This window comes from Myxocyprinus asiaticus, chromosome 7, assembly GCF_019703515.2.
Source record: "Myxocyprinus asiaticus isolate MX2 ecotype Aquarium Trade chromosome 7, UBuf_Myxa_2, whole genome shotgun sequence".
Lineage (NCBI taxonomy): Eukaryota > Metazoa > Chordata > Actinopteri > Cypriniformes > Catostomidae > Myxocyprinus > Myxocyprinus asiaticus.
This window is the reverse complement of record NC_059350.1, coordinates 11202259-11228784: the sequence shown is the minus strand read 5'-3', so window position 1 is coordinate 11228784 and position 26526 is coordinate 11202259. Positions and strand designations below refer to the sequence as shown.

At 38.0% G+C, this 26526-nt stretch overlaps 1 protein-coding gene across 1 annotated transcript; it reads right to left on the bottom strand.

The window, feature by feature from the left end:
- Positions 1 to 694: 694 nt before the first annotated feature.
- On the bottom strand, positions 695 to 26135 carry LOC127444298 (uncharacterized). The gene is made up of 62 exons (XM_051703569.1): positions 26042 to 26135; positions 25496 to 25597; positions 25276 to 25397; positions 25124 to 25185; positions 24839 to 24939; positions 24654 to 24720; positions 16642 to 16796; positions 16413 to 16534; positions 16261 to 16322; positions 15976 to 16076; positions 15791 to 15857; positions 15534 to 15688; positions 15305 to 15426; positions 15153 to 15214; positions 14869 to 14969; positions 14684 to 14750; positions 14427 to 14581; positions 14198 to 14319; positions 14046 to 14107; positions 13761 to 13861; positions 13576 to 13642; positions 13319 to 13473; positions 13092 to 13213; positions 12940 to 13001; positions 12655 to 12755; positions 12469 to 12535; positions 12212 to 12366; positions 11983 to 12104; positions 11831 to 11892; positions 11544 to 11644; positions 11358 to 11424; positions 11101 to 11255; positions 10872 to 10993; positions 10720 to 10781; positions 10435 to 10535; positions 9138 to 9204; positions 8881 to 9035; positions 7543 to 7664; positions 7391 to 7452; positions 7106 to 7206; positions 6920 to 6986; positions 6663 to 6829; positions 6436 to 6557; positions 6284 to 6345; positions 5999 to 6099; positions 5813 to 5879; positions 5557 to 5711; positions 5330 to 5451; positions 5180 to 5241; positions 4278 to 4360; positions 4070 to 4136; positions 3800 to 3978; positions 3473 to 3594; positions 3308 to 3369; positions 3024 to 3127; positions 2758 to 2818; positions 2483 to 2661; positions 2242 to 2363; positions 2021 to 2082; positions 1743 to 1846; positions 1485 to 1627; positions 695 to 1285 (listed from the first exon to the last, which is right to left on the bottom strand). The coding sequence occupies exons 1-62, from the start codon at positions 26133 to 26135 to the stop codon at positions 1190 to 1192; spliced, it is 6339 nt and encodes a 2112-aa protein (XP_051559529.1). The 3' UTR covers positions 695 to 1189.
- Positions 26136 to 26526: the final 391 nt, after the last annotated feature.

Below are 26526 nucleotides of genomic sequence, written 5' to 3'. Positions count from 1 at the left end.
ATGAAAAACCAAACTGAACTCCATTAATACTTTTTTTCTTTTTTTTTTTTTTACATTAAAATGGAAAGGCGTTTAAAAGGAAAGGTGGGTAAATATGGAATCTAAGAAATGTTGATGGGGCAGATTTTTCAAGGTACTTGAGATAACAGCTGTAAATACGATCAGATTAGAGACAAAACAATAATGATTGGGAGCATATTGTTGAGTCTTGCACAGGACAGGTGTGTGAATGTGAGCAGAGTAGAGACATAAAAAAACATGAATGCATATCAGACATAAGACAATAGAGTGTATGGAAGCTAAGATTGTGTGAGTGGATATGAGTTGACCTTTTAGAGTCTCCTCTAAGATAATTCACTTGACATGGTCATGTTCAGTTACAGTTTAAAGACTTCAAGACTCCATTGTGTTCATAGGCCTTGACATGGACAGTATTGTATTTTTCATTAAAATATTTAGTGTAAATTAATTGCTCATAACCTTCCAATCAATTTGAGCTTTTCCTAATTATTTTTCTTTATGACTTTTTGTTAATTAATTGTATTTCTTATTTATTAATTAAAACTTTTGGACAATAAGTGTCTTCTTTTAAAAGAGACTCTTTTGAAAGTCCACTGTTGTATACACCTACAGTATGTATGTAGCACGATAGAACATGTCTTTGAGCACAAAATAACTTATCTTAGAGATAAAGTTTGAATAAATAAGTTTAATATAATCCACTTTTACCTCTTAAAATGAAATGTGTAATATCAAATACATTAATTATTTTAAGAAGATGATTAATTTAAACATTGTAAACCTTATAGAATCATTAAATAAATAATTTTCTTTCATTACATAATACAATAAATCATATTCATCACAATTTTGTGGAGCTCCTGTCTGTCCAGCAATACAGGCACAAGAAAATAAATAGTGTATTATATAAGCTCCACAACAGCATATTCATTATGGAAATTTAAATATCAGCCTTAAACAATCACTAAGAAATTACTACCAAATTTGGCATTATTATAAGATCATCATAGAAGAGAAAGATAAAAAACAAAAAACAAAAAACAAAAAAAAATATATACTGTATGTATATAAATATTTATATTCAAAGCTTCCATTATCTTTTGTGTTTTACAATTGTTGAGATGTGGTATTTCCTAATTTTTTCTTCAATCAATGTCTCTCTAATTCTCTAGAAGATACTGTTGCGAGTGGTGTACTGTACGTTGTATGACCGTCTTCTGTGCCAACGTCTTCTCACTGCTGCACAGCAACCACAGAGCAAACACTAAAGAAAGAGAGAAAGAGCCTTGGGCTAGAATTTCTTGAACAGTCAAAGCAATGTTTAAAGCAAATAAACAATTAAAAATAAACCTCAAAAGTCTCAGATACATTATTGCATTAACTGCATATCACATCCCTGTTTCCACTAATCACCTCATAACTATACGCATATTGTCAATTAACAATATTATTATAATACATACACAAAGAAGAATCCAGCAAGGTACGAGGATAATGGCAATAGCACAGGGGACGATGATAGCCACAACCCATGCTGCATTAGTGCTGTTGTTTGAGATTGTAGTGTTCAACACGATGGGGTAAAATGTGACAGGTATAATAGTCTCTATAGATCAGAAGGTGAGAAAGAAAAATTGAAATTAGGTGAACATTTTAAACCAATAAATTCCAGCTTAATCAATAAACAATTCATATTAATTTTTCCATGCAGAACAGCATACCAGTGTTAACTGTGATGAGTGCACTAAGAAAGGGGCTGGGTGTCTTGATGTCGCTTTCTGAGAAAACATACTCTACATCTGCCTCAATCACGGTGGAATTACCCCTGTAGGAAAATTAAATTGCACAATGACAAACGTAAATCAATACTCTGAAATTATCTCAACATGCTTCTCCCATCACATCCCACTTAACCAACAACTAAACACTGATCAAATCAAATGTTTTTCTAAAATGGTTGAACATTTCTGCTCTGAGTAAGGTATAAAACATGGCTTACTTGAATTTGGCCCCATTGAACACAAATGGAGTGGCTGAAGGAGAACTAAGGATCTCGTTCAGCTGAAGTGTAGCAAAAAAACAAAAAAAAAAACAGAACAAATTGGTTTATTAATGTTGAGGTTGATGTCATTAAAAATAAGTCAATAATAAATTTAAATATCAATTTAATTTTTAAAGCACTGAATAAATTAGCACTGTTTCAGATAGTCTCAAACTCACCAGTGCATTTATAGATTTCTCAATTAAAGCATATGTGCTATTCCTGAGTTCAAGTTTCTCAGACATGGTAACACCACTGATTTCAAATCCAAAATTGAGGGAATATGACCTATCAGAAATTCCTTTACACACACACACACACACACACACACACACACACATTAGTTCATATACACATATCTTCTCATTGTAATATGGAATTATTGTTTGCTCATGACTCAACAGTGGATAGAAAACTTACTCTTATAGGTTACATTCACAAAGCTCACAGGATCACCCAGAGTTTGTGCTCTCAGATTTTGTTTAGTTCTGAGACGTGCCGCCAGCATCGAGTTAGCCACCTGTAGAACTTTACTCTCACTTGGTATGGGCCCCAATGTGTTAAATATAAGGCGAATGTAAATAATCGCCTTCCCAACACTAAAAAATAAAAAGAAGGTAAACAAGAGGAATGTTGAGAGAATGGATAAAAACAAGTATCTTTCACACAAATTAAACGTGAAATATTGCATTTACAGTGTTAGTGTTTCCCCAGGTTTTTGAGATGTTCTGTTCACTGGAGATGGAGTTGTTAAGCCTGTAACACAAAGTTATGATTAAAAGATGAGTCGTGTGTCTTTAAATAACAATAAAGAGCAAATTCACAATATTATGAAGCACAACATTTAAAACACGAAACAGCAGTTAACAGTTTATTATTTACAGTATCTGTTTAATTTGTTATAAATTTTCGATATCTTATGGCATTCTTAATACTAATATGTTTATGCAAGAAAGCATACTCTGCGTGACTTGGAGAAGTTCCTTGACAAAGGCACTCGGAGTCTTGATGTCTTTTTCCGAGAAAGTATATATGACATCGGCAATGATCACAGTGGAATTACCGCTGAGGGAAGATTAAAATCCACAATGAGAAACGGAATAAATAATTTAAAAAGATCTTACTAAGCTCATGTCCTCTTGGAGATAACATAACTTAAAGCCATTGATTACATCAAACCAGATTTAAGATCACTTTAACATTACTGATCTCTGATTAAAGTTTAAAAAATGAGTCACAACTTACCTGAAATTGGCTTTTTGGAACACAAATGGATTGGCTGAATTGCTATTTAGAATCTTGTTCAGCTGTAGATTTTAGCAATAAATACAGATATTAATCTGAGATTAATAATTAAAATAGGACCATTTCAATTACAAAGCAAGTATTCTAAAACAGTTTCAAACCCACCAATGAATTTATAGAGGTCTGGATAAAATTGTAGGTGCCATTTCTGAGTTCAAGTTTTTCTGTCATAGATACATTGCTGATCTCAAATCCAAATTTGAGGGCATACGAGTTATCAGAAATTCCTTTATAAGAAGAATATACAACACAAATTAGAGTGATTATATACAGGTGGTGAAATGTCATTTGTTCAATCATTATAATATGGGATCATTAATTTTATACATTTTATACAATTTTGTCCTTATTAAGAGGCTTTAAAAAACAACATTTATGTTCAAAATATAATATTAACAAAAAAGGGAGTCTAAACAGAGGAGAAAAACTCACGCTCATAGGTAACATTCAGAAAGCTCACAGGATCACTCAGGATTTGTGTTGTGACATCTCTTTTAGTTCTGAGATGTGGCTCAAGCATTGAGTTTGCAATCTCTAGAACTTTACTCTTACTTGGTATGGGGCCCAACGTGATAAATATAAGGCGAATGTAAATAATCGCCTTCCCAACACTAAAAAAGAAAGTAAATGGGAGGAATGTAGATTGTTTAGAGAATAAAAACAAATGCCTTTTATAAAATAAGACTTAATTATTACTCTTACACAGTCATAGATTCTGTAATGGTCTGAGATGTTATGCCTGCTGTTGCTGTTGTAGTTGGTATTAATCCTGTAACACAAATTTATGATTAATGGATAAAAATCACATTGTAAATGATTAACAGTGCATGAAAATAGCAAAAACAGATGATCTGACAGTTCAAATTTACTCTGTTTGATAAGTTTTATTATATTATTAGTATTCACATACTGCTCTGAAGCTCCTTTAAGAAACTGGCAGGTTCATCCTTGAAGATGTATTCCATTCTACCCTCAATCAGGTTTTCTGTGTGTCTAGAGGGAAAATGTAATGTAAAAAGCTTTACTTGATATGTTCAAAAGGATTAATATATTATTGCATATTTTAACATGTTAAAGTTGTAGAGTACATGAAATTCATAGGAGTTTTTTTTTTTCCAAGGAGGCAGGGGAGGTGCCTCCTAAAATAAGAAATTGGATGAGAAAATGAGCAAAAATAATGTTATGAAATATGACAGCATATAGTGTATAAGCAATTCAATTTCTAGAGTTAATTCAAATTAACTTAAAAGTATTTGCAATCATCTTTGAGCGTGATTTTGTTTTTATTATTTTTTTTAACAGCCTCTCAACTCAGATCAATTAAATCTGTCTTGCGGTATCCGGAAAATATGTTCTGATAAATAGCTAAACAAGAGAGAGCAGTAAAACATAAGAGATACAAAATATAATTACTGTATAATATTTGAAGTTAATATTTTTGAAACAATGTTGCATATATTATAAAAAAAAAAAAAAAAAAGTGTTATATGCTATAAATAAAGGGTGCCCAATCCTGCTCTTGGAGTGCCACTGTCCTGCAGAGTATTTCTACAAAACTAATCAACACACCTGCCTGTAATTTCAGGTGTTTGATTAGGGTTTGATTAACTGTAATGTAAATAATGTTACAAATGTATTTAACATGGAAACATCACATGGAACTAGACCAAATATTTACGCTGAACTAAAAAGTACAAACAAGAGATTTTCAGGAGTCAACCGCAAGACACTGTTGACATTAATTCAATGACAAAAACAACAATAAAACTCAAATTAATCTAAAACTGAAAATAAACTTAGTTTGCATCTTACGTGAAATTGGAGAATATGGGTACAAAGAACTGATTGCCAGGCTCATTCAGAAGTGTGTTAAGCTGCAGGTGAAAGTAAACCAATTATGAAACTTTAGAACAATTTGCATTGGATCCAGACTCTGTGATGAAGTAAATTGTAAATGCTTACCGCATTATTGATAATATTCTGCACTTGCTGGTAGGTGTTTCTCCTTAGCTTAGGGTCCTTTGGCATGCTGATGTTCATCAGGCTAAACGTGAAGATGACACTGTAGGAGGTTTCTGAGATTTCTGTTTGGAAGGACATGTTCAGTTTTGAAATCAAGGCTTCATATTAATTGCTTGTAGACATTTTCATATTTCAAAGGCTGGTTGACTGAAAATGAGGAAACTTACTCTCATATGTGATGTTTACCACCTCCACTGATTTGCTGAGAAGGGACAGTCTGGAGTTCCGAAGAGTGGTGACTGCACTGAGGACCAGAGCTTCACTTGGGACTGGTGATGAAGAGATGAACAGCAGTTTGCTTGTCACCAAAGCTGAACCAGATCTGCAAGGAGCACCACTTTTGTTAATGCACTTCAATGATGTGGAAAACAATTATGAAACCATAACTGATTAAGACTTCTGAAGAGGACATTCAGCACTTACACTTGGTTTAGAGAGCTCACAGGGGAGCTGGATGTTGTCACAGAAAACACTGGTGTAGTAGTCAAGCCTACAAACAAAGACACAAGGAAGTAAAACGATGGTTTGGATTCAGAACAAAAATCAAATTCCTTAACTGTCAAGAAATTCAAACAGCAGACTTTCTAGAAATGGTCAGTATTGACATACCCATCAGTAAACGAAGTTCATTGAGGAAGCTGATTGGTTGTATGAGATCTCCATCATGGAATGAGTATTCCATACTGCCAGCAATTTGGTTTGATGTGCTCCTGCAGAAAAAGCAGAAAAGATTTTTGCAAAGAGCTACAATACACATGCGCAAAACAGTTCAACCAACATTTAAGAGTACACAAATATTTTTTAAGTGTTTGAGGATGTGTATCCTAGGTAATAAAAAAGGAAATACATTTTAATGAGTATGATTTAAAAAAAAGAAGCCATTCCGCATCTTACGTGAAGTTGGACGATATGGGTGCAAAGACCTGGCTGTCAGGCTCATTCAGAAGAGTGTTCAGCTGCAGGTGAAAATCAAACCATTCATTAAACTTTGGGTAAGATTTGCATTGGACCTAACCTCTGTGATTAGATAAATTGTAAATATTTACCACATTATTGATAACATCCTGCACTTGTTGGTAAGTGTTGCCCCTTAGATCAGAATCCCCTGGCATGGTGATGTTCATCAGGTTAAATGTAAAGATGACTCCGTAGGAGGTTTCTGAGATTTCTGTTTGGAAGGACGTTATAAATTTTGATGTCAATGTTTCGCATTCCTCGCTGGTTGACATTTTCATATTTCAAAGGCTGGATGACTCATAATGGTGAAACTTACTCTCGTAGGTGATGTTTACCACCTCCACTGATTTGCTGAGCTGTGACTGTCTGGAGTTCAGGAGAGTGGTGACTGCATGGAGGACGAGTGCTTCACTTGGGACTGGTGATGAAGAGTTGAACAGCAGTTTGCTTGTCACCAAAGCTGAACCAGATCTGAAAGGAATACTGCTTTAGTTAAATACACTTCAGGGATATGGAATACAATTATGAAACCATGACTGATTATGACTTCTGAAGAAGACATTGAGCACTTACACTTGATTTGGAGAGCTCATAGGGGAGCTGGATGTTGTCACAGAAGACATTGGTGTAGTGGTCAAGCCTACAAACAAAGACACAAGGAAGTAAAACGATGGTTTGGATTCAGAGCAAAAATCAAATTCCTTAACTGTCAAGAAATTCAAACAGCAGACTTTCTAGAAATGGTCAGTATTGACATACCCATCAGTAAACGAAGTTCATTGAGGAAGCTGATTGGTTGTATGAGATCTCCATCATGGAATGAGTATTCCATACTGCCAGCAATTTGGTTTGATGTGCTCCTGCAGAAAAAGCAGAAAAGATTTTTGCAAAGAGCTACAATACACATGCGCAAAACAGTTCAACCAACATTTAAGAGTACACAAATATTTTTTAAGTGTTTGAGGATGTGTATCCTAGGTAATAAAAAAGGAAATACATTTTAATGAGTATGATATAAAAAAAAGAAGCCATTCCGCATCTTACGTGAAGTTGGACGATATGGGTGCAAAGACCTGGCTGTCAGGCTCATTCAGAAGAGTGTTCAGCTGCAGGTGAAAATCAAAAAATTCATTAAACTTTGGGTGAGATTTGCATTGGACCTAACCTCTGTGATTAGATAAATTGTAAATATTTACCGCATTATTGATAACATCCTGCACTTGTTGGTAAGTGTTGCTCCTTAGATCAGGATCCTCTGGCATGGTGATGTTCATCAGGTTAAATGTAAAGATGACTCTGTAGGAGGTTTCTGAGATTTCTGTTTGGAAGGACATGTTATGAATTTTGATGTCAATTTTTCGCATTCCTCGCTGGTTGACATTTTCGTATTTCCAAGGCTGGATGACTCATAATGGTGAAACTTACTCTCGTAGGTGATGTTTACCACCTCCACTGATTTGCTGAGCTGTGACTGTCTGGAGTTCAGGAGAGTGGTGACTGCACGGAGGACGAGTGCTTCACTTGGGACTGGTGATGAAGAGTTGAACAGCAGTTTGCTTGTCACCAAAGCTGAACCAGATCTGAAAGGAATACTGCTTTAGTTAAATACACTTCAGGGATATGGAATACAATTATGAAACCATGACTGATTATGACTTCTGAAGAAGACATTCAGCACTTACACTTGCTTTGGAGAGCTCACAGGGGAGCTGGATGTTGTCACAGAAGACATTGGTGTAGTGGTCAAGCCTACAAACAAAGACACAAGGAAGTAAAACGATGGTTTGGATTCAGAGCAAAAATCAAATTCCTTAACTGTCAAGAAATTCAAACAACAGACTTTCTAGAAATGGTCAGTATTGACATACCCATCAGTAAACGAAGTTCATTGAGGAAGCTGATTGGTTGTATGAGATCTCCATCATGGAATGAGTATTCCATACTGCCAGCAATTTGGTTTGATGTGCTCCTGCAGAAAAAGCAGACAAGATTTTTGCAAAGAGCTACAATACACATGCGCAAAACAGTTCAACCAACATTTAAGAGTACACAAATATTTTTTAAGTGTTTGAGGATGTGTATCCGAGGTAATAAAAAAGGAAAACAATTTTAATGAGTATGATTTAAAAAAAAGAAGCCATTCCGCATCTTACGTGAAGTTGGAAGATATGGGTGCAAAAACCTGGCTGTCAGGCTCATTCAGAAGAGTGTTCAGCTGCAGGTGAAAATCAAACCATTCATTAAACTCTGGGTAAGATTTCCATTACACCAAACCTCTGTGATTACATAAATTGTAAATACTTACCACATTATTGATAACATCCTGCACTTGTTGGTAAGTGTTGCCTCTTAGATCAGAATCCCCTGGCATGGTGATGTTCATCAGGTTAAATGTAAAGATGACACCGTAGGAGGTTTCTGAGATTTCTGTTTGGAAGGACATGTTATAAATTTTGATGTCAATGTTTCGCATTCCTCGCTGGTTGACATTTTCATATTTCCAAGGCTGGATGACTCATAATGGTGAAACTTACTCTCGTAGGTGATGTTTACCACCTCCACTGATTTGCTGAGCTGTGACTGTCTGGAGTTCAGGAGAGTGGTGACTGCACGGAGGACGAGTGCTTCACTTGGGACTGGTGATGAAGAGTTGAACAGCAGTTTGCTTGTCACCAAAGCTGAACCAGATCTGAAAGGAATACTGCTTTAGTTAAATACACTTCAGGGATATGGAATACAATTATGAAACCATGACTGATTATGACTTCTGAAGAAGACATTGAGCACTTACACTTGGTTTGGAGAGCTCATAGGGGAGCTGGATGTTGTCACAGAAGACATTGGTGTAGTGGTCAAGCCTACAAACAAAGACACAAGGAAGTAAAACGATGGTTTGGATTCAGAGCAAAAATCAAATTCCTTAACTGTCAAGAAATTCAAACAGCAGACTTTCTAGAAATGGTCAGTATTGACATACCCATCAGTAAACGAAGTTCATTGAGGAAGCTGATTGGTTGTATGAGATCTCCATCATGGAATGAGTATTCCATACTGCCAGCAATTTGGTTTGATGTGCTCCTGCAGAAAAAGCAGAAAAGATTTTTGCAAAGAGCTATAATACACATGCGCAAAACAGTTCAACCAACATTTAAGAGTACACAAATATTTTTTAAGTGTTTGAGGATGTGTATCCTAGGTAATAAAAAAGGAAAAATTTTTTTTAATGAGTATGATTTAAAAAAAAGAAGCCATTCCGCATCTTACGTGAAGTTGGACGATATGGGTGCAAAAACCTGGCTGTCAGGCTCATTCAGAAGAGTGTTCAGCTGCAGGTGAAAATCAAACCATTCATTAAACTCTGGGTAAGATTTGCATTAGACCAAACCTCTGTGATTACATAAATTGTAAATACTTACCGCATTATTGATAACATCCTGCACTTGTTGGTAAGTGTTGCCCCTTAGATCAGAATCCCCTGGCATGGTGATGTTCATCAGGTTAAATGTAAAGATGACACCGTAGGAGGTTTCTGAGATTTCTGTTTGGAAGGACATGTTATAAATTTTGATGTCAATGTTTCGCATTCCTCGCTGGTTGACATTTTCATATTTCAAAGGCTGGATGACTCATAATGGTGAAACTTACTCTCGTAGGTGATGTTTACCACCTCCACTGATTTGCTGAGCTGTGACTGTCTGGAGTTCAGGAGAGTGGTGACTGCATGGAGGACGAGTGCTTCACTTGGGACTGGTGATGAAGAGTTGAACAGCAGTTTGCTTGTCACCAAAGCTGAACCAGATCTGAAAGGAATACTGCTTTAGTTAAATACACTTCAGGGATATGGAATACAATTATGAAACCATGACTGATTATGACTTCTGAAGAAGACATTGAGCACTTACACTTGGTTTGGAAAGCTCATAGGGGAGCTGGATGTTGTCACAGAAGACATTGGTGTAGTGGTCAAGCCTACAAACAAAGACACAAGGAAGTAAAACGATGGTTTGGATTCAGAGCAAAAATCAAATTCCTTAACTGTCAAGAAATTCAAACAGCAGACTTTCTAGAAATGGTCAGTATTGACATACCCATCAGTAAACGAAGTTCATTGAGGAAGCTGATTGGTTGTATGAGATCTCCATCATGGAATGAGTATTCCATACTGCCAGCAATTTGGTTTGATGTGCTCCTGCAGAAAAAGCAGAAAAGATTTTTGCAAAGAGCTATAATACACATGCGCAAAACAGTTCAACCAACATTTAAGAGTACACAAATATTTTTTAAGTGTTTGAGGATGTGTATCCTAGGTAATAAAAAAGGAAATACATTTTAATGAGTATGATTTAAAAAAAAGAAGCCATTCCACATCTTACGTGAAGTTGGACGATATGGGTGCAAAAACCTGGCTGTCAGGCTCATTCAGAAGAGTGTTCAGCTGCAGGTGAAAATCAAACCATTCATTAAACTTTGGGTAAGATTTGCATTAGACCAAACCTCTGTGATTACATAAATTGTAAATACTTACCGCATTATTGATAACATCCTGCACTTGTTGGTAAGTGTTGCCCCTTAGATCAGAATCCCCTGGCATGGTGATGTTCATCAGGTTAAATGTAAAGATGACACCGTAGGAGGTTTCTGAGATTTCTGTTTGGAAGGACATGTTATAAATTTTGATGTCAATGTTTCGCATTCCTCGCTGGTTGACATTTTCATATTTCAAAGGCTGGATGACTCATAATGGTGAAACTTACTCTCGTAGGTGATGTTTACCACCTCCACTGATTTGCTGAGCTGTGACTGTCTGGAGTTCAGGAGAGTGGTGACTGCATGGAGGACGAGTGCTTCACTTGGGACTGGTGATGAAGAGTTGAACAGCAGTTTGCTTGTCACCAAAGCTGAACCAGATCTGAAAGGAATACTGCTTTAGTTAAATACACTTCAGGGATATGGAATACAATTATGAAACCATGACTGATTATGACTTCTGAAGAAGACATTGAGCACTTACACTTGGTTTGGAAAGCTCATAGGGGAGCTGGATGTTGTCACAGAAGACATTGGTGTAGTGGTCAAGCCTACAAACAAAGACACAAGGAAGTAAAACGATGGTTTGGATTCAGAGCAAAAATCAAATTCCTTAACTGTCAAGAAATTCAAACAGCAGACTTTCTAGAAATGGTCAGTATTGACATACCCATCAGTAAACGAAGTTCATTGAGGAAGCTGATTGGTTGTATGAGATCTCCATCATGGAATGAGTATTCCATACTGCCAGCAATTTGGTTTGATGTGCTCCTGCAGAAAAAGCAGAAAAGATTTTTGCAAAGAGCTATAATACACATGCGCAAAACAGTTCAACCAACATTTAAGAGTACACAAATATTTTTTAAGTGTTTGAGGATGTGTATCCTAGGTAATAAAAAAGGAAAAAAATTTTTTAATGAGTATGATTTAAAAAAAAGAAGCCATTCCGCATCTTACGTGAAGTTGGACGATATGGGTGCAAAAACCTGGCTGTCAGGCTCATTCAGAAGAGTGTTCAGCTGCAGGTGAAAATCAAACCATTCATTAAACTCTGGGTAAGATTTGCATTAGACCAAACCTCTGTGATTACATAAATTGTAAATACTTACCGCATTATTGATAACATCCTGCACTTGTTGGTAAGTGTTGCCCCTTAGATCAGAATCCTCTGGCATGGTGATGTTCATCAGGTTAAATGTAAAGATGACACCGTAGGAGGTTACTGAGATTTCTGTTTGGAAGGACATGTTATAAATTTTGATGTCAATGTTTCGCATTCCTCGCTGGTTGACATTTTCATATTTCAAAGGCTGGATGACTCATAATGGTGAAACTTACTCTCGTAGGTGATGTTTACCACCTCCACTGATTTGCTGAGCTGTGACTGTCTGGAGTTCAGGAGAGTGGTGACTGCATGGAGGACGAGTGCTTCACTTGGGACTGGTGATGAAGAGTTGAACAGCAGTTTGCTTCTCACCAAAGCTGAACCAGATCTGAAAGGAATACTGCTTTAGTTAAATACACTTCAGGGATATGGAATACAATTATGAAACCATGACTGATTATGACTTCTGAAGAAGACATTGAGCACTTACACTTGGTTTGGAAAGCTCATAGGGGAGCTGGATGTTGTCACAGAAGACATTGGTGTAGTGGTCAAGCCTACAAACAAAGACACAAGGAAGTAAAACGATGGTTTGGATTCAGAGCAAAAATCAAATTCCTTAACTGTCAAGAAATTCAAACAGCAGACTTTCTAGAAATGGTCAGTATTGACATACCCATCAGTAAACGAAGTTCATTGAGGAAGCTGATTGGTTGTATGAGATCTCCATCATGGAATGAGTATTCCATACTGCCAGCAATTTGGTTTGATGTGCTCCTGCAGAAAAAGCAGAAAAGATTTTTGCAAAGAGCTATAATACACATGCGCAAAACAGTTCAACCAACATTTAAGAGTACACAAATATTTTTTAAGTGTTTGAGGATGTGTATCCTAGGTAATAAAAAAGGAAAAAAAACTTAATGAGTATGATTTAAAATAAAGAAGCCATTCCGCATCTTACGTGAAGTTGGACGATATGGGTGCAAAGACCTGGCTGTCAGGCTCATTCAGAAGAGTGTTCAGCTGCAGGTGAAAATCAAACCATTCATTAAACTTTGGGTAAGATTTGCATTGGACCTAACCTCTGTGATTAGATAAATTGTAAATACTTACCGCATTATTGATAACATCCTGCACTTGTTGGTAAGTGTTGCTCCTTAGATCAGGATCCTCTGGCATGGTGATGTTCATCAGGTTAAATGTAAAGATGACTCTGTAGGAGGTTTCTGAGATTTCTGTTTGGAAGGACGTTATAAATTTTGATGTCAATGTTTCGCATTCCTCACTGGTTGACATTTCCGTATTTCCAAGGCTGGATGACTCATAATGGTGAAACTTACTCTCGTAGGTGATGTTTACCACCTCCACTGATTTGCTGAGCTGTGACTGTCTGGAGTTCAGGAGAGTGGTGACTGCACGGAGGACGAGTGCTTCACTTGGGACTGGTGATGATGAGCTGAACAGCAGTTTGCTTGTCACCAAAGCTGAACCAGATCTGAAAGGAATACCGCTTTAGTTAAATACACTTCAGGAATATGGAATACAATTATGAAACCATGACTGATTATGACTTCTGAAGAAGACATTGAGCACTTACACTTGGTTTGGAGAGCTCACAGGGGAGCTGGATGTTGTCACAGAAGACATTGGTGTAGTGGTCAAGCCTACAAACAAAGACACAAGGAAGTAAAACGATGGTTTGGATTCAGAGCAAATGCAATTTCCTTAACTGTCAAGAAATTCAAACAGCAGACTTTCTATAAATGGTCAGTACTGACATACCCATCAGTAAACGAAGTTCATTGAGGAAGCTGATTGGTTGTATGAGATCTCCATCATGGAATGAGTATTCCATCCTGCCAGCAATTTGGTTTGATGTGCTCCTGCAGAAAAAGCAGAAAAGATTTTTGCAAAGAGCTATAATACACATGCGCAAAACAGTTCAACCAACATATAAGAGTACACAAATATTTTTTAAGTGTTTGAGGATGTGCATCCTAGGTAATAAAAAAGGAAAAAAATTTTAATGAGTATGATTTAAAAAAAAGAAGCCATTCCGCATCTTACGTGAAGTTGGAAGATATGGGTGCAAAGACCTGGCTGTCAGGCTCGTTCAGAAGAGTGTTCAGCTGAAGGTGAAAATCAAACCATTCATTAAACTTTGGGTAAGATTTGCATTGGACCCAACCTCTGTGATCAGATAAATTGTAAATATTTACCGCATTATTGATAACATCCTGCACTTGTTGGTAAGTGTTGCTCCTTAGATCAGGATCCTCTGGCATGGTGATGTTCATCAGGTTAAATGTAAAGATGACTCTGTAGGAGGTTTCTGAGATTTCTGTTTGGAAGGACATGTTATGAATTTTGATGTCAATTTTTCGCATTCCTCGCTGGTTGACATTTTCGTATTTCAAAGGCTGGATGACTCATAATGGTGAAACTTACTCTCGTAGGTGATGTTTACCACCTCCACTGATTTGCTGAGCTGTGACTGTCTGGAGTTCAGGAGAGTGGTGACTGCACGGAGGACGAGTGCTTCACTTGGGACTGGTGATGATGAGCTGAACAGCAGTTTGCTTGTCACCAAAGCTGAACCAGATCTGAAAGGAATACCGCTTTAGTTAAATACACTTCAGGAATATGGAATACAATTATGAAACCATGACTGCTTATGACTTCTGAAGAAGACATTCAGCACTTACACTTGCTTTGGAGAGCTCACAGGGGAGCTGGATGTTGTCACAGAAGACATTGGTGTAGTGATCAAGCCTACAAACAAAGACACAAGGAAGTAAAACGATGGTTTGGATTCAGAGCAAATGCAATTTCCTTAACTGTCAAGAAATTCAAACAGCAGTCTTTCTAGAAATGGTCAGTATTGACATACCCATCAGTAAACGAAGTTCATTGAGGAAGCTGATTGGTTGTATGAGATCTCCATCATGGAATGAGTATTCCATCCTGCCAGCAATTTGGTTTGATGTGCTCCTGCAGAAAAAGCAGAAAAGATTTTTGCAAAGAGCTATAATACACATGCGCAAAACAGTTCAACCAACATTTAAGAGTACACAAATATTTTTTAAGTGTTTGAGGATGTGCATCCTAGGTAATAAAAAAGGAAAAAATTTTTAATGAGTATGATTTAAAAAAAGAAGCCATTCCGCATCTTACGTGAAGTTGTAAGATATGGGTGCAAAGACCTGGCTGTCAGGCTCATTCAGAAGAGTGTTCAGCTGCAGGTGAAAATCAAACCATTCATTAAACTTTGGGTAAGATTTGCATTGGACCTAACCTCTGTGATTAGATAAATTGTAAATACTTACCGCATTATTGATAACATCCTGCACTTGTTGGTAAGTGTTGCTCCTTAGATCAGGATCCTCTGGCATGGTGATGTTCATCAGGTTAAATGTAAAGATGACTCTGTAGGAGGTTTCTGAGATTTCTGTTTGGAAGGACATGTTATGAATTTTGATGTCAATTTTTCGCATTCCTCGCTGGTTGACATTTTCGTATTTCCAAGGCTGGATGACTCATAATGGTGAAACTTACTCTCGTAGGTGATGTTTACCACCTCCACTGATTTGCTGAGCTGTGACTGTCTGGAGTTCAGGAGAGTGGTGACTGCACGGAGGACGAGTGCTTCACTTGGGACTGGTGATGAAGAGTTGAACAGCAGTTTGCTTGTCACCAAAGCTGAACCAGATCTGAAAGGAATACCGCTTTAGTTAAATACACTTCAGGAATATGGAATACAATTATGAAACCATGACTGCTTATGACTTCTGAAGAAGACATTCAGCACTTACACTTGCTTTGGAGAGCTCACAGGGGAGCTGGATGTTGTCACAGAAGACATTGGTGTAGTGGTCAAGCCTACAAACAAAGACACAAGGAAGTAAAACGATGGTTTGGATTCAGAGCAAATGCAATTTCCTTAACTGTCAAGAAATTCAAACAGCAGTCTTTCTAGAAATGGTCAGTATTGACATACCCATCAGTAAACGAAGTTCATTGAGGAAGCTGATTGGTTGTATGAGATCTCCATCATGGAATGAGTATTCCATCCTGCCAGCAATTTGGTTTGATGTGCTCCTGCAGAAAAAGCAGAAAAGATTTTTGCAAAGAGCTATAATACACATGCGCAAAACAGTTCAACCAACATTTAAGAGTACACAAATATTTTTTAAGTGTTTGAGGATGTGTATCCTAGGTAATAAAAAAGGAAAAAAAACTTAATGAGTATGATTTAAAATAAAGAAGCCATTCCGCATCTTACGTGAAGTTGGACGATATGGGTGCAAAGACCTGGCTGTCAGGCTCATTCAGAAGAGTGTTCAGCTGCAGGTGAAAATCAAACCATTCATTAAACTTTGGGTAAGATTTGCATTGGACCCAACCTCTGTGATCAGATAAATTGTAAATATTTACCGCATTATTGATAACATCCTGCACTTGTTGGTAAGTGTTGCTCCTTAGATCAGGATCCTCTGGCATGGTGATGTTCATCAGGTTAAATGTAAAGATGACTCTGTAGGAGGTTTCTGAGATTTCTGTTTGGAAGGACATGTTATGAATTTTGATGTCAATTTTTCGCATTCCTCGCTGGTTGACATTTTCGTATTTCCAAGGCTGGATGACTCATAATGGTGAAACTTACTCTCGTAGGTGATGTTTACCACCTCCACTGATTTGCTGAGCTGTGACTGTCTGGAGTTCAGGAGAGTGGTGACTGCACGGAGGACGAGTGCTTCACTTGGGACTGGTGATGAAGAGTTGAACAGCAGTTTGCTTGTCACCAAAGCTGAACCAGATCTGAAAGGAATACCGCTTTAGTTAAATACACTTCAGGAATATGGAATACAATTATGAAACCATGACTGCTTATGACTTCTGAAGAAGACATTCAGCACTTACACTTGCTTTGGAGAGCTCACAGGGGAGCTGGATGTTGTCACAGAAGACATTGGTGTAGTGGTCAAGCCTACAAACAAAGACGCAAGGAAGTAAAACGATGGTTTGGATTCAGAGCAAATGCAATTTCCTTAACTGTCAAGAAATTCAAACAGCAGACTTTCTAGAAATGGTCAGTATTGACATACCCATCAGTAAACGAAGTTCATTGAGGAAGCTGATTGGTTGTATGAGATCTCCATCATGGAATGAGTATTCCATCCTGCCAGCAATTTGGTTTGATGTGCTCCTGCAGAAAAAGCAGAAAAGATTTTTGCAAAGCGCTATAATACACATGCGCAAAACAGTTCAACCAACATTTAAGAGTACACAAATATTTTTTAAGTGTTTGAGGATGTGTATCCTAGGTAATAAAAAAGGAAAAAAAACTTAATGAGTATGATTTAAAATAAAGAAGCCATTCCGCATCTTACGTGAAGTTGGACGATATGGGTGCAAAGACCTGGCTGTCAGGCTCATTCAGAAGAGTGTTCAGCTGCAGGTGAAAATCAAACCATTCATTAAACTTTGGGTAAGATTTGCATTGGACCCAACCTCTGTGATCAGATAAATTGTAAATATTTACCGTATTATTGATAACATCCTGCACTTGTTGGTAAGTGTTGCTCCTTAGATCAGGATCCTCTGGCATGGTGATGTTCATCAGGTTAAATGTAAAGATGACTCTGTAGGAGGTTTCTGAGATTTCTGTTTGGAAGGACATGTTATGAATTTTGATGTCAATTTTTCGCATTCCTCGCTGGTTGACATTTTCGTATTTCCAAGGCTGGATGACTCATAATGGTGAAACTTACTCTCGTAGGTGATGTTTACCACCTCCACTGATTTGCTGAGCTGTGACTGTCTGGAGTTCAGGAGAGTGGTGACTGCACGGAGGACGAGTGCTTCACTTGGGACTGGTGATGAAGAGTTGAACAGCAGTTTGCTTGTCACCAAAGCTGAACCAGATCTGAAAGGAATACCGCTTTAGTTAAATACACTTCAGGAATATGGAATACAATTATGAAACCATGACTGCTTATGACTTCTGAAGAAGACATTCAGCACTTACACTTGCTTTGGAGAGCTCACAGGGGAGCTGGATGTTGTCACAGAAGACATTGGTGTAGTGGTCAAGCCTACAAACAAAGACACAAGGAAGTAAAACGATGGTTTGGATTCAGAGCAAATGCAATTTCCTTAACTGTCAAGAAATTCAAACAGCAGACTTTCTATAAATGGTCAGTATTGACATACCCATCAGTAAACGAAGTTCATTGAGGAAGCTGATTGGTTGTATGAGATCTCCATCATGGAATGAGTATTCCATCCTGCCAGCAATTTGGTTTGATGTGCTCCTGCAGAAAAAGCAGAAAAGATTTTTGCAAAGAGCTATAATACACATGCGCAAAACAGTTCAACCAACATTTAAGAGTACACAAATATTTTTTAAGTGTTTGAGGATGTGTATCCTAGGTAATAAAAAAGGAAAAAAAACTTAATGAGTATGATTTAAAATAAAGAAGCCATTCCGCATCTTACGTGAAGTTGGACGATATGGGTGCAAAGACCTGGCTGTCAGGCTCATTCAGAAGAGTGTTCAGCTGCAGGTGAAAATCAAACCATTCATTAAACTTTGGGTAAGATTTGCATTGGACCCAACCTCTGTGATCAGATAAATTGTAAATATTTACCGCATTATTGATAACATCCTGCACTTGTTGGTAAGTGTTGCTCCTTAGATCAGGATCCTCTGGCATGGTGATGTTCATCAGGTTAAATGTAAAGATGACTCTGTAGGAGGTTTCTGAGATTTCTGTTTGGAAGGACATGTTATGAATTTTGATGTCAATTTTTCGCATTCCTCGCTGGTTGACATTTTCGTATTTCAAAGGCTGGATGACTCATAATGGTGAAACTTACTCTCGTAGGTGATGTTTACCACCTCCACTGATTTGCTGAGCTGTGACTGTCTGGAGTTCAGGAGAGTGGTGACTGCACGGAGGACGAGTGCTTCACTTGGGACTGGTGATGATGAGCTGAACAGCAGTTTGCTTGTCACCAAAGCTGAACCAGATCTGAAAGGAATACCGCTTTAGTTAAATACACTTCAGGAATATGGAATACAATTATGAAACCATGACTGCTTATGACTTCTGAAGAAGACATTCAGCACTTACACTTGCTTTGGAGAGCTCACAGGGGAGCTGGATGTTGTCACAGAAGACATTGGTGTAGTGGTCAAGCCTACAAACAAAGACACAAGGAAGTAAAACGATGGTTTGGATTCAGAGCAAATGCAATTTCCTTAACTGTCAAGAAATTCAAACAGCAGTCTTTCTAGAAATGGTCAGTATTGACATACCCATCAGTAAACGAAGTTCATTGAGGAAGCTGATTGGTTGTATGAGATCTCCATCATGGAATGAGTATTCCATCCTGCCAGCAATTTGGTTTGATGTGCTCCTGCAGAAAAAGCAGAAAAGATTTTTGCAAAGAGCTATAATACACATGCGCAAAACAGTTCAACCAACATTTAAGAGTACACAAATATTTTTTAAGTGTTTGAGGATGTGCATCCTAGGTAATAAAAAAGGAAAAAATTTTTAATGAGTATGATTTAAAAAAAAGAAGCCATTCCGCATCTTACGTGAAGTTGTAAGATATGGGTGCAAAGACCTGGCTGTCAGGCTCATTCAGAAGAGTGTTCAGCTGCAGGTGAAAATCAAACCATTCATTAAACTTTGGGTAAGATTTGCATTGGACCTAACCTCTGTGATTAGATAAATTGTAAATACTTACCGCATTATTGATAACATCCTGCACTTGTTGGTAAGTGTTGCTCCTTAGATCAGGATCCTCTGGCATGGTGATGTTCATCAGGTTAAATGTAAAGATGACTCTGTAGGAGGTTTCTGAGATTTCTGTTTGGAAGGACATGTTATGAATTTTGATGTCAATTTTTCGCATTCCTCGCTGGTTGACATTTTCGTATTTCCAAGGCTGGATGACTCATAATGGTGAAACTTACTCTCGTAGGTGATGTTTACCACCTCCACTGATTTGCTGAGCTGTGACTGTCTGGAGTTCAGGAGAGCGGTGACTGCACGGAGGACGAGTGCTTCACTTGGGACTGGTGATGAAGAGTTGAACAGCAGTTTGCTTGTCACCAAAGCTGAACCAGATCTGAAAGGAATACCGCTTTAGTTAAATACACTTCAGGAATATGAAATACAATTATGAAACCATGACTGATTATGACTTCTGAAGAAGACATTCAGCACTTACACTTGCTTTGGAGAGCTCACAGGGGAGCTGGATGTTGTCACAGAAGACATTGGTGTAGTGGTCAAGCCTACAAACAAAGACACAAGGAAGTAAAACGATGGTTTGGATTCAGAGCAAATGCAATTTCCTTAACTGTCAAGAAATTCAAACAGCAGACTTTCTATAAATGGTCAGTATTGACATACCCATCAGTAAACGAAGTTCATTGAGGAAGCTGATTGGTTGTATGAGATCTCCATCATGGAATGAGTATTCCATCCTGCCAGCAATTTGGTTTGATGTGCTCCTGCAGAAAAAGCAGAAAAGATTTTTGCAAAGAGCTATAATACACATGCGCAAAACAGTTCAACCAACATTTAAGAGTACACAAATATTTTTTAAGTGTTTGAGGATGTGTATCCTAGGTAATAAAAAAGGAAAAAAAACTTAATGAGTATGATTTAAAATAAAGAAGCCATTCCGCATCTTACGTGAAGTTGGACGATATGGGTGCAAAGACCTGGCTGTCAGGCTCATTCAGAAGAGTGTTCAGCTGCAGGTGAAAATCAAACCATTCATTAAACTTTGGGTAAGATTTGCATTGGACCCAACCTCTGTGATCAGATAAATTGTAAATATTTACCGCATTATTGATAACATCCTGCACTTGTTGGTAAGTGTTGCTCCTTAGATCAGGATCCTCTGGCATGGTGATGTTCATCAGGTTAAATGTAAAGATGACTCTGTAGGAGGTTTCTGAGATTTCTGTTTGGAAGGACATGTTATAAATTTTGATGTCAATTTTTCGCATTCCTCGCTGGTTGACATTTTCGTATTTCAAAGGCTGGATGACTCATAATGGTGAAACTTACTCTCGTAGGTGATGTTTACCACCTCCACTGATTTGCTGAGCTGTGACTGTCTGGAGTTCAGGAGAGTGGTGACTGCACGGAGGACGAGTGCTTCACTTGGGACTGGTGATGATGAGCTGAACAGCAGTTTGCTTGTCACCAAAGCTGAACCAGATCTGAAAGGAATACCGCTTTAGTTAAATACACTTCAGGAATATGGAATACAATTATGAAACCATGACTGCTTATGACTTCTGAAGAAGACATTCAGCACTTACACTTGCTTTGGAGAGCTCACAGGGGAGCTGGATGTTGTCACAGAAGACATTGGTGTAGTGGTCAAGCCTACAAACAAAGACACAAGGAAGTAAAACGATGGTTTGGATTCAGAGCAAATGCAATTTCCTTAACTGTCAAGAAATTCAAACAGCAGACTTTCTAGAAATGGTCAGTATTGACATACCCATCAGTAAACGAAGTTCATTGAGGAAGCTGATTGGTTGTATGAGATCTCCATCATGGAATGAGTATTCCATCCTGCCAGCAATTTGGTTTGATGTGCTCCTGCAGAAAAAGCAGAAAAGATTTTTGCAAAGAGCTATAATACACATGCGCAAAACAGTTCAACCAACATTTAAGAGTACACAAATATTTTTTAAGTGTTTGAGGATGTGCATCCTAGGTAATAAAAAAGGAAAAATTTTTTAATGAGTATGATTTAAAAAAAGAAGCCATTCCGCATCTTACGTGAAGTTGTAAGATATGGGTGCAAAGACCTGGCTGTCAGGCTCATTCAGAAGAGTGTTCAGCTGCAGGTGAAAATCAAACCATTCATTAAACTTTGGGTAAGATTTGCATTGGACCTAACCTCTGTGATTAGATAAATTGTAAATACTTACCGCATTATTGATAACATCCTGCACTTGTTGGTAAGTGTTGCTCCTTAGATCAGGATCCTCTGGCATGGTGATGTTCATCAGGTTAAATGTAAAGATGACTCTGTAGGAGGTTTCTGAGATTTCTGTTTGGAAGGACATGTTATAAATTTTGATGTCAATGTTTCGCATTCCTCACTGGTTGACATTTTCATATTTCAAAGGCTGGATGACTCATAATGGTGAAACTTACTCTCGTAGGTGATGTTTACCACCTCCACTGATTTGCTGAGCTGTGACTGTCTGGAGTTCAGGAGAGTGGTGACTGCACGGAGGACGAGTGCTTCACTTGGGACTGGTGATGATGAGCTGAACAGCAGTTTGCTTGTCACCAAAGCTGAACCAGATCTGAAAGGAATACCGCTTTAGTTAAATACACTTCAGGAATATGGAATACAATTATGAAACCATGACTGATTATGACTTCTGAAGAAGACATTCAGCACTTACACTTGCTTTCGAGAGCTCACAGGGGAGCTGGATGTTGTCACAGAAGACATTGGTGTAGTGGTCAAGCCTACAAACAAAGACACAAGGAAGTAAAACGATGGTTTGGATTCAGAGCAAATGCAATTTCCTTAACTGTCAAGATATTCAAACAGCAGTCTTTCTAGAAATGGTCAGTATTGACATACCCATCAGTAAACGAAGTTCATTGAGGAAGCTGATTGGTTGTATGAGATCTCCATCATGGAATGAGTATTCCATACTGCCAGCAATTTGGTTTGATGTGCTCCTAGAGAAAAAGCAGAAAAGATTTTTGCAAAGAGCTATAATACACATGCGCAAAACAGTTCAACCAACATTTAAGAGTACACAAATATTTTTTAAGTGTTTGAGGATGTGCATCCTAGGTAATAAAAAAGGAAAAAAAAACTTAATGAGTATGATTTAAAAAAAAGAAGCCATTCCGCATCTTACGTGAAGTTGTAAGATATGGGTGCAAAGACCTGGCTGTCAGGCTCATTCAGAAGAGTGTTCAGCTGCAGGTGAAAATCAAACCATTCATTAAACTTTGGGTAAGATTTGCATTGGACCTAACCTCTGTGATTAGATAAATTGTAAATACTTACCGCATTATTGATAACATCCTGCACTTGTTGGTAAGTGTTGCTCCTTAGATCAGGATCCTCTGGCATGGTGATGTTCATCAGGTTAAATGTAAAGATGACTCTGTAGGAGGTTTCTGAGATTTCTGTTTGGAAGGACATGTTATAAATTTTGATGTCAATTTTTCGCATTCCTCGCTGGTTGACATTTTCGTATTTCCAAGGCTGGATGACTCATAATGGTGAAACTTACTCTCGTAGGTGATGTTTACCACCTCCACTGATTGGCTGAGCTGTGACTGTCTGGAGTTCAGGAGAGTGGTGACTGCACGGAGGACGAGTGCTTCACTTGGGACTGGTGATGATGAGCTGAACAGCAGTTTGCTTGTCACCAAAGCTGAACCAGATCTGAAAGGAATACCGCTTTAGTTAAATACACTTCAGGAATATGGAATACAATTATGAAACCATGACTGCTTATGACTTCTGAAGAAGACATTCAGCACTTACACTTGCTTTGGAGAGCTCACAGGGGAGCTGGATGTTGTCACAGAAGACATTGGTGTAGTGGTCAAGCCTACAAACAAAGACACAAGGAAGTAAAACGATGGTTTGGATTCAGAGCAAATGCAATTTCCTTAACTGTCAAGAAATTCAAACAGCAGACTTTCTAGAAATGGTCAGTATTGACATACCCATCAGTAAACGAAGTTCATTGAGGAAGCTGATTGGTTGTATGAGATCTCCATCATGGAATGAGTATTCCATCCTGCCAGCAATTTGGTTTGATGTGCTCCTGCAGAAAAAGCAGAAAAGATTTTTGCAAAGAGCTATAATACACATGCGCAAAACAGTTCAACCAACATTTAAGAGTACACAAATATTTTTTAAGTGTTTGAGGATGTGTATCCTAGGTAATAAAAAAGGAAAAAAACTTAATGAGTATGATTTAAAATAAAGAAGCCATTCCGCATCTTACGTGAAGTTGGACGATATGGGTGCAAAGACCTGGCTGTCAGGCTCATTCAGAAGAGTGTTCAGCTGCAGGTGAAAATCAAACCATTCATTAAACTTTGGGTAAGATTTGCATTGGACCCAACCTCTGTGATCAGATAAATTGTAAATATTTACCGCATTATTGATAACATCCTGCACTTGTTGGTAAGTGTTGCTCCTTAGATCAGGATCCTCTGGCATGGTGATGTTCATCAGGTTAAATGTAAAGATGACTCTGTAGGAGGTTTCTGAGATTTCTGTTTGGAAGGACATGTTATAAATTTTGATGTCAATTTTTCGCATTCCTCGCTGGTTGACATTTTCGTATTTCCAAGGCTGGATGACTCATAATGGTGAAACTTACTCTCGTAGGTGATGTTTACCACCTCCACTGATTGGCTGAGCTGTGACTGTCTGGAGTTCAGGAGAGTGGTGACTGCACGGAGGACGAGTGCTTCACTTGGGACTGGTGATGATGAGCTGAACAGCAGTTTGCTTGTCACCAAAGCTGAACCAGATCTGAAAGGAATACCGCTTTAGTTAAATACACTTCAGGAATATGAAATACAATTATGAAACCATGACTGATTATGACTTCTGAAGAAGACATTCAGCACTTACACTTGCTTTGGAGAGCTCACAGGGGAGCTGGATGTTGTCACAGAAGACATTGGTGTAGTGGTCAAGCCTACAAACAAAGACACAAGGAAGTAAAACGATGGTTTGGATTCAGAGCAAATGCAATTTCCTTAACTGTCAAGAAATTCAAACAGCAGTCTTTCTAGAAATGGTCAGTATTGACATACCCATCAGTAAACGAAGTTCATTGAGGAAGCTGATTGGTTGTATGAGATCTCCATCATGGAATGAGTATTCCATACTGCCAGCAATTTGGTTTGATGTGCTCCTAGAGAAAAAGCAGAAAAGATTTTTGCAAAGAGCTATAATACACATGCGCAAAACAGTTCAACCAACATTTAAGAGTACACAAATATTTTTTAAGTGTTTGAGGATGTGTATCCTAGGTAATAAAAAAGGAAATTTTTTTTAATGAGTATGATTTAAAAAAAAGAAGCCATTCCGCATCTTACGTGAAGTTGGACGATATGGGTGCAAAGACCTGGCTGTCAGGCTCATTCAGAAGAGTGTTCAGCTGCAGGTGAAAATCAAACCATTCATTAAACTTTGGGTAAGATTTGCATTGGACCCAACCTCTATGATTAGATAAATTGTAAATATTTACCGCATTATTGATAACATCCTGCACTTGTTGGTAAGTGTTGCTCCTTAGATCAGGATCCTCTGGCATGGTGATGTTCATCAGGTTAAACTTAAAGATGACTCCATAGGATGTTTCTGAGATTTCTGTTTTGGATTAAATGTTCAGTTTTAATTTTTTCTGCTGAACTTTCCTTACTTATTAACACTTCAAAGGCAGTTAAACTCAAAATGATTAATCTTACTCTCATAGGTGATGTTCACCACCTTCACTGAATCATTGAGCTGTGACAGTCTGGTGTTCAGGAGAGTGTTGATTGCACTGAGGACCAGAGATTCACTGGGTACTAGAGATGAGGAGCTGAACAGCAATTTGCTTGTTACTACATTTGAACCAGTCGTGTTGGTTAAAGGTGAGTTTATTTTGGCAGTGGTTGAAGTTTCTGGTTGTAATCCTTTAGTGCTTAGAGACAGTGATGCTGCAGCATTTGTGGTAATGACAGATATAGACATAGTTGTTGAAGATTTACTTGATGGGGTTAGTGGTAGGTTTTTAGAACTCAGTCCTTTAGATGTGATCACAGGGACTGCTGTAGTTGTAATTGTTGAAGTTGAATGTGAAACCTTTTGAGATATTGTTTTTGTGTTTTGTGCATTTGCTTGATCTACAGTTGTGGCTAGGGCAGATGTTAGTGAAGTTTGAGTTGCAGTTTCTTGAGTTATGGTATATTTTACACTTGTAGATATTGTGGAGTGAGTTGTAATACTAGTAGCTGACACTGAAATCGTACTTGGTGGAGCTGTGTTTGTGGTTTTTCGAAATGTTGTAGTGGCTGCATTTGTTTTGATTGTGGGAGCCTCAGTTGTGCTTGTTGGAGTTGTCATTGTCGTTGTTGGTGGAAGAGTTGTATTGGTTGGGGGTGCTGTTCTAGAAACCAAAGTTGTGCTTGTTGGATTATTCATCATTGTTGTCATTGTTATAGGTGTTGTGGTTGTGGGATTCTCCATTTTGGTTGTTGGAGCTGTGTTTTTGGTTGTTGAAAGTTTTGTAGTGGTCCGGACTGTTGTTGTTGAAGCCACAGTTGTGCTTGTTGGAGCAACAGTTGTTGTTATTAGTGGCGTTGTGGTTGATACATTTGTTGTGGCTGTGGGAATCCTTGTGGTAGTCTGAGCTGTGGTGGTTGTTCTTGAAAGTGTCTTAGTAATTGGAGCTGTTGTTGTAGAAGCCACTGTTGTGCTTGTTGGAGAAACTGTTGTTGTTGTTTTTGGAATTTGC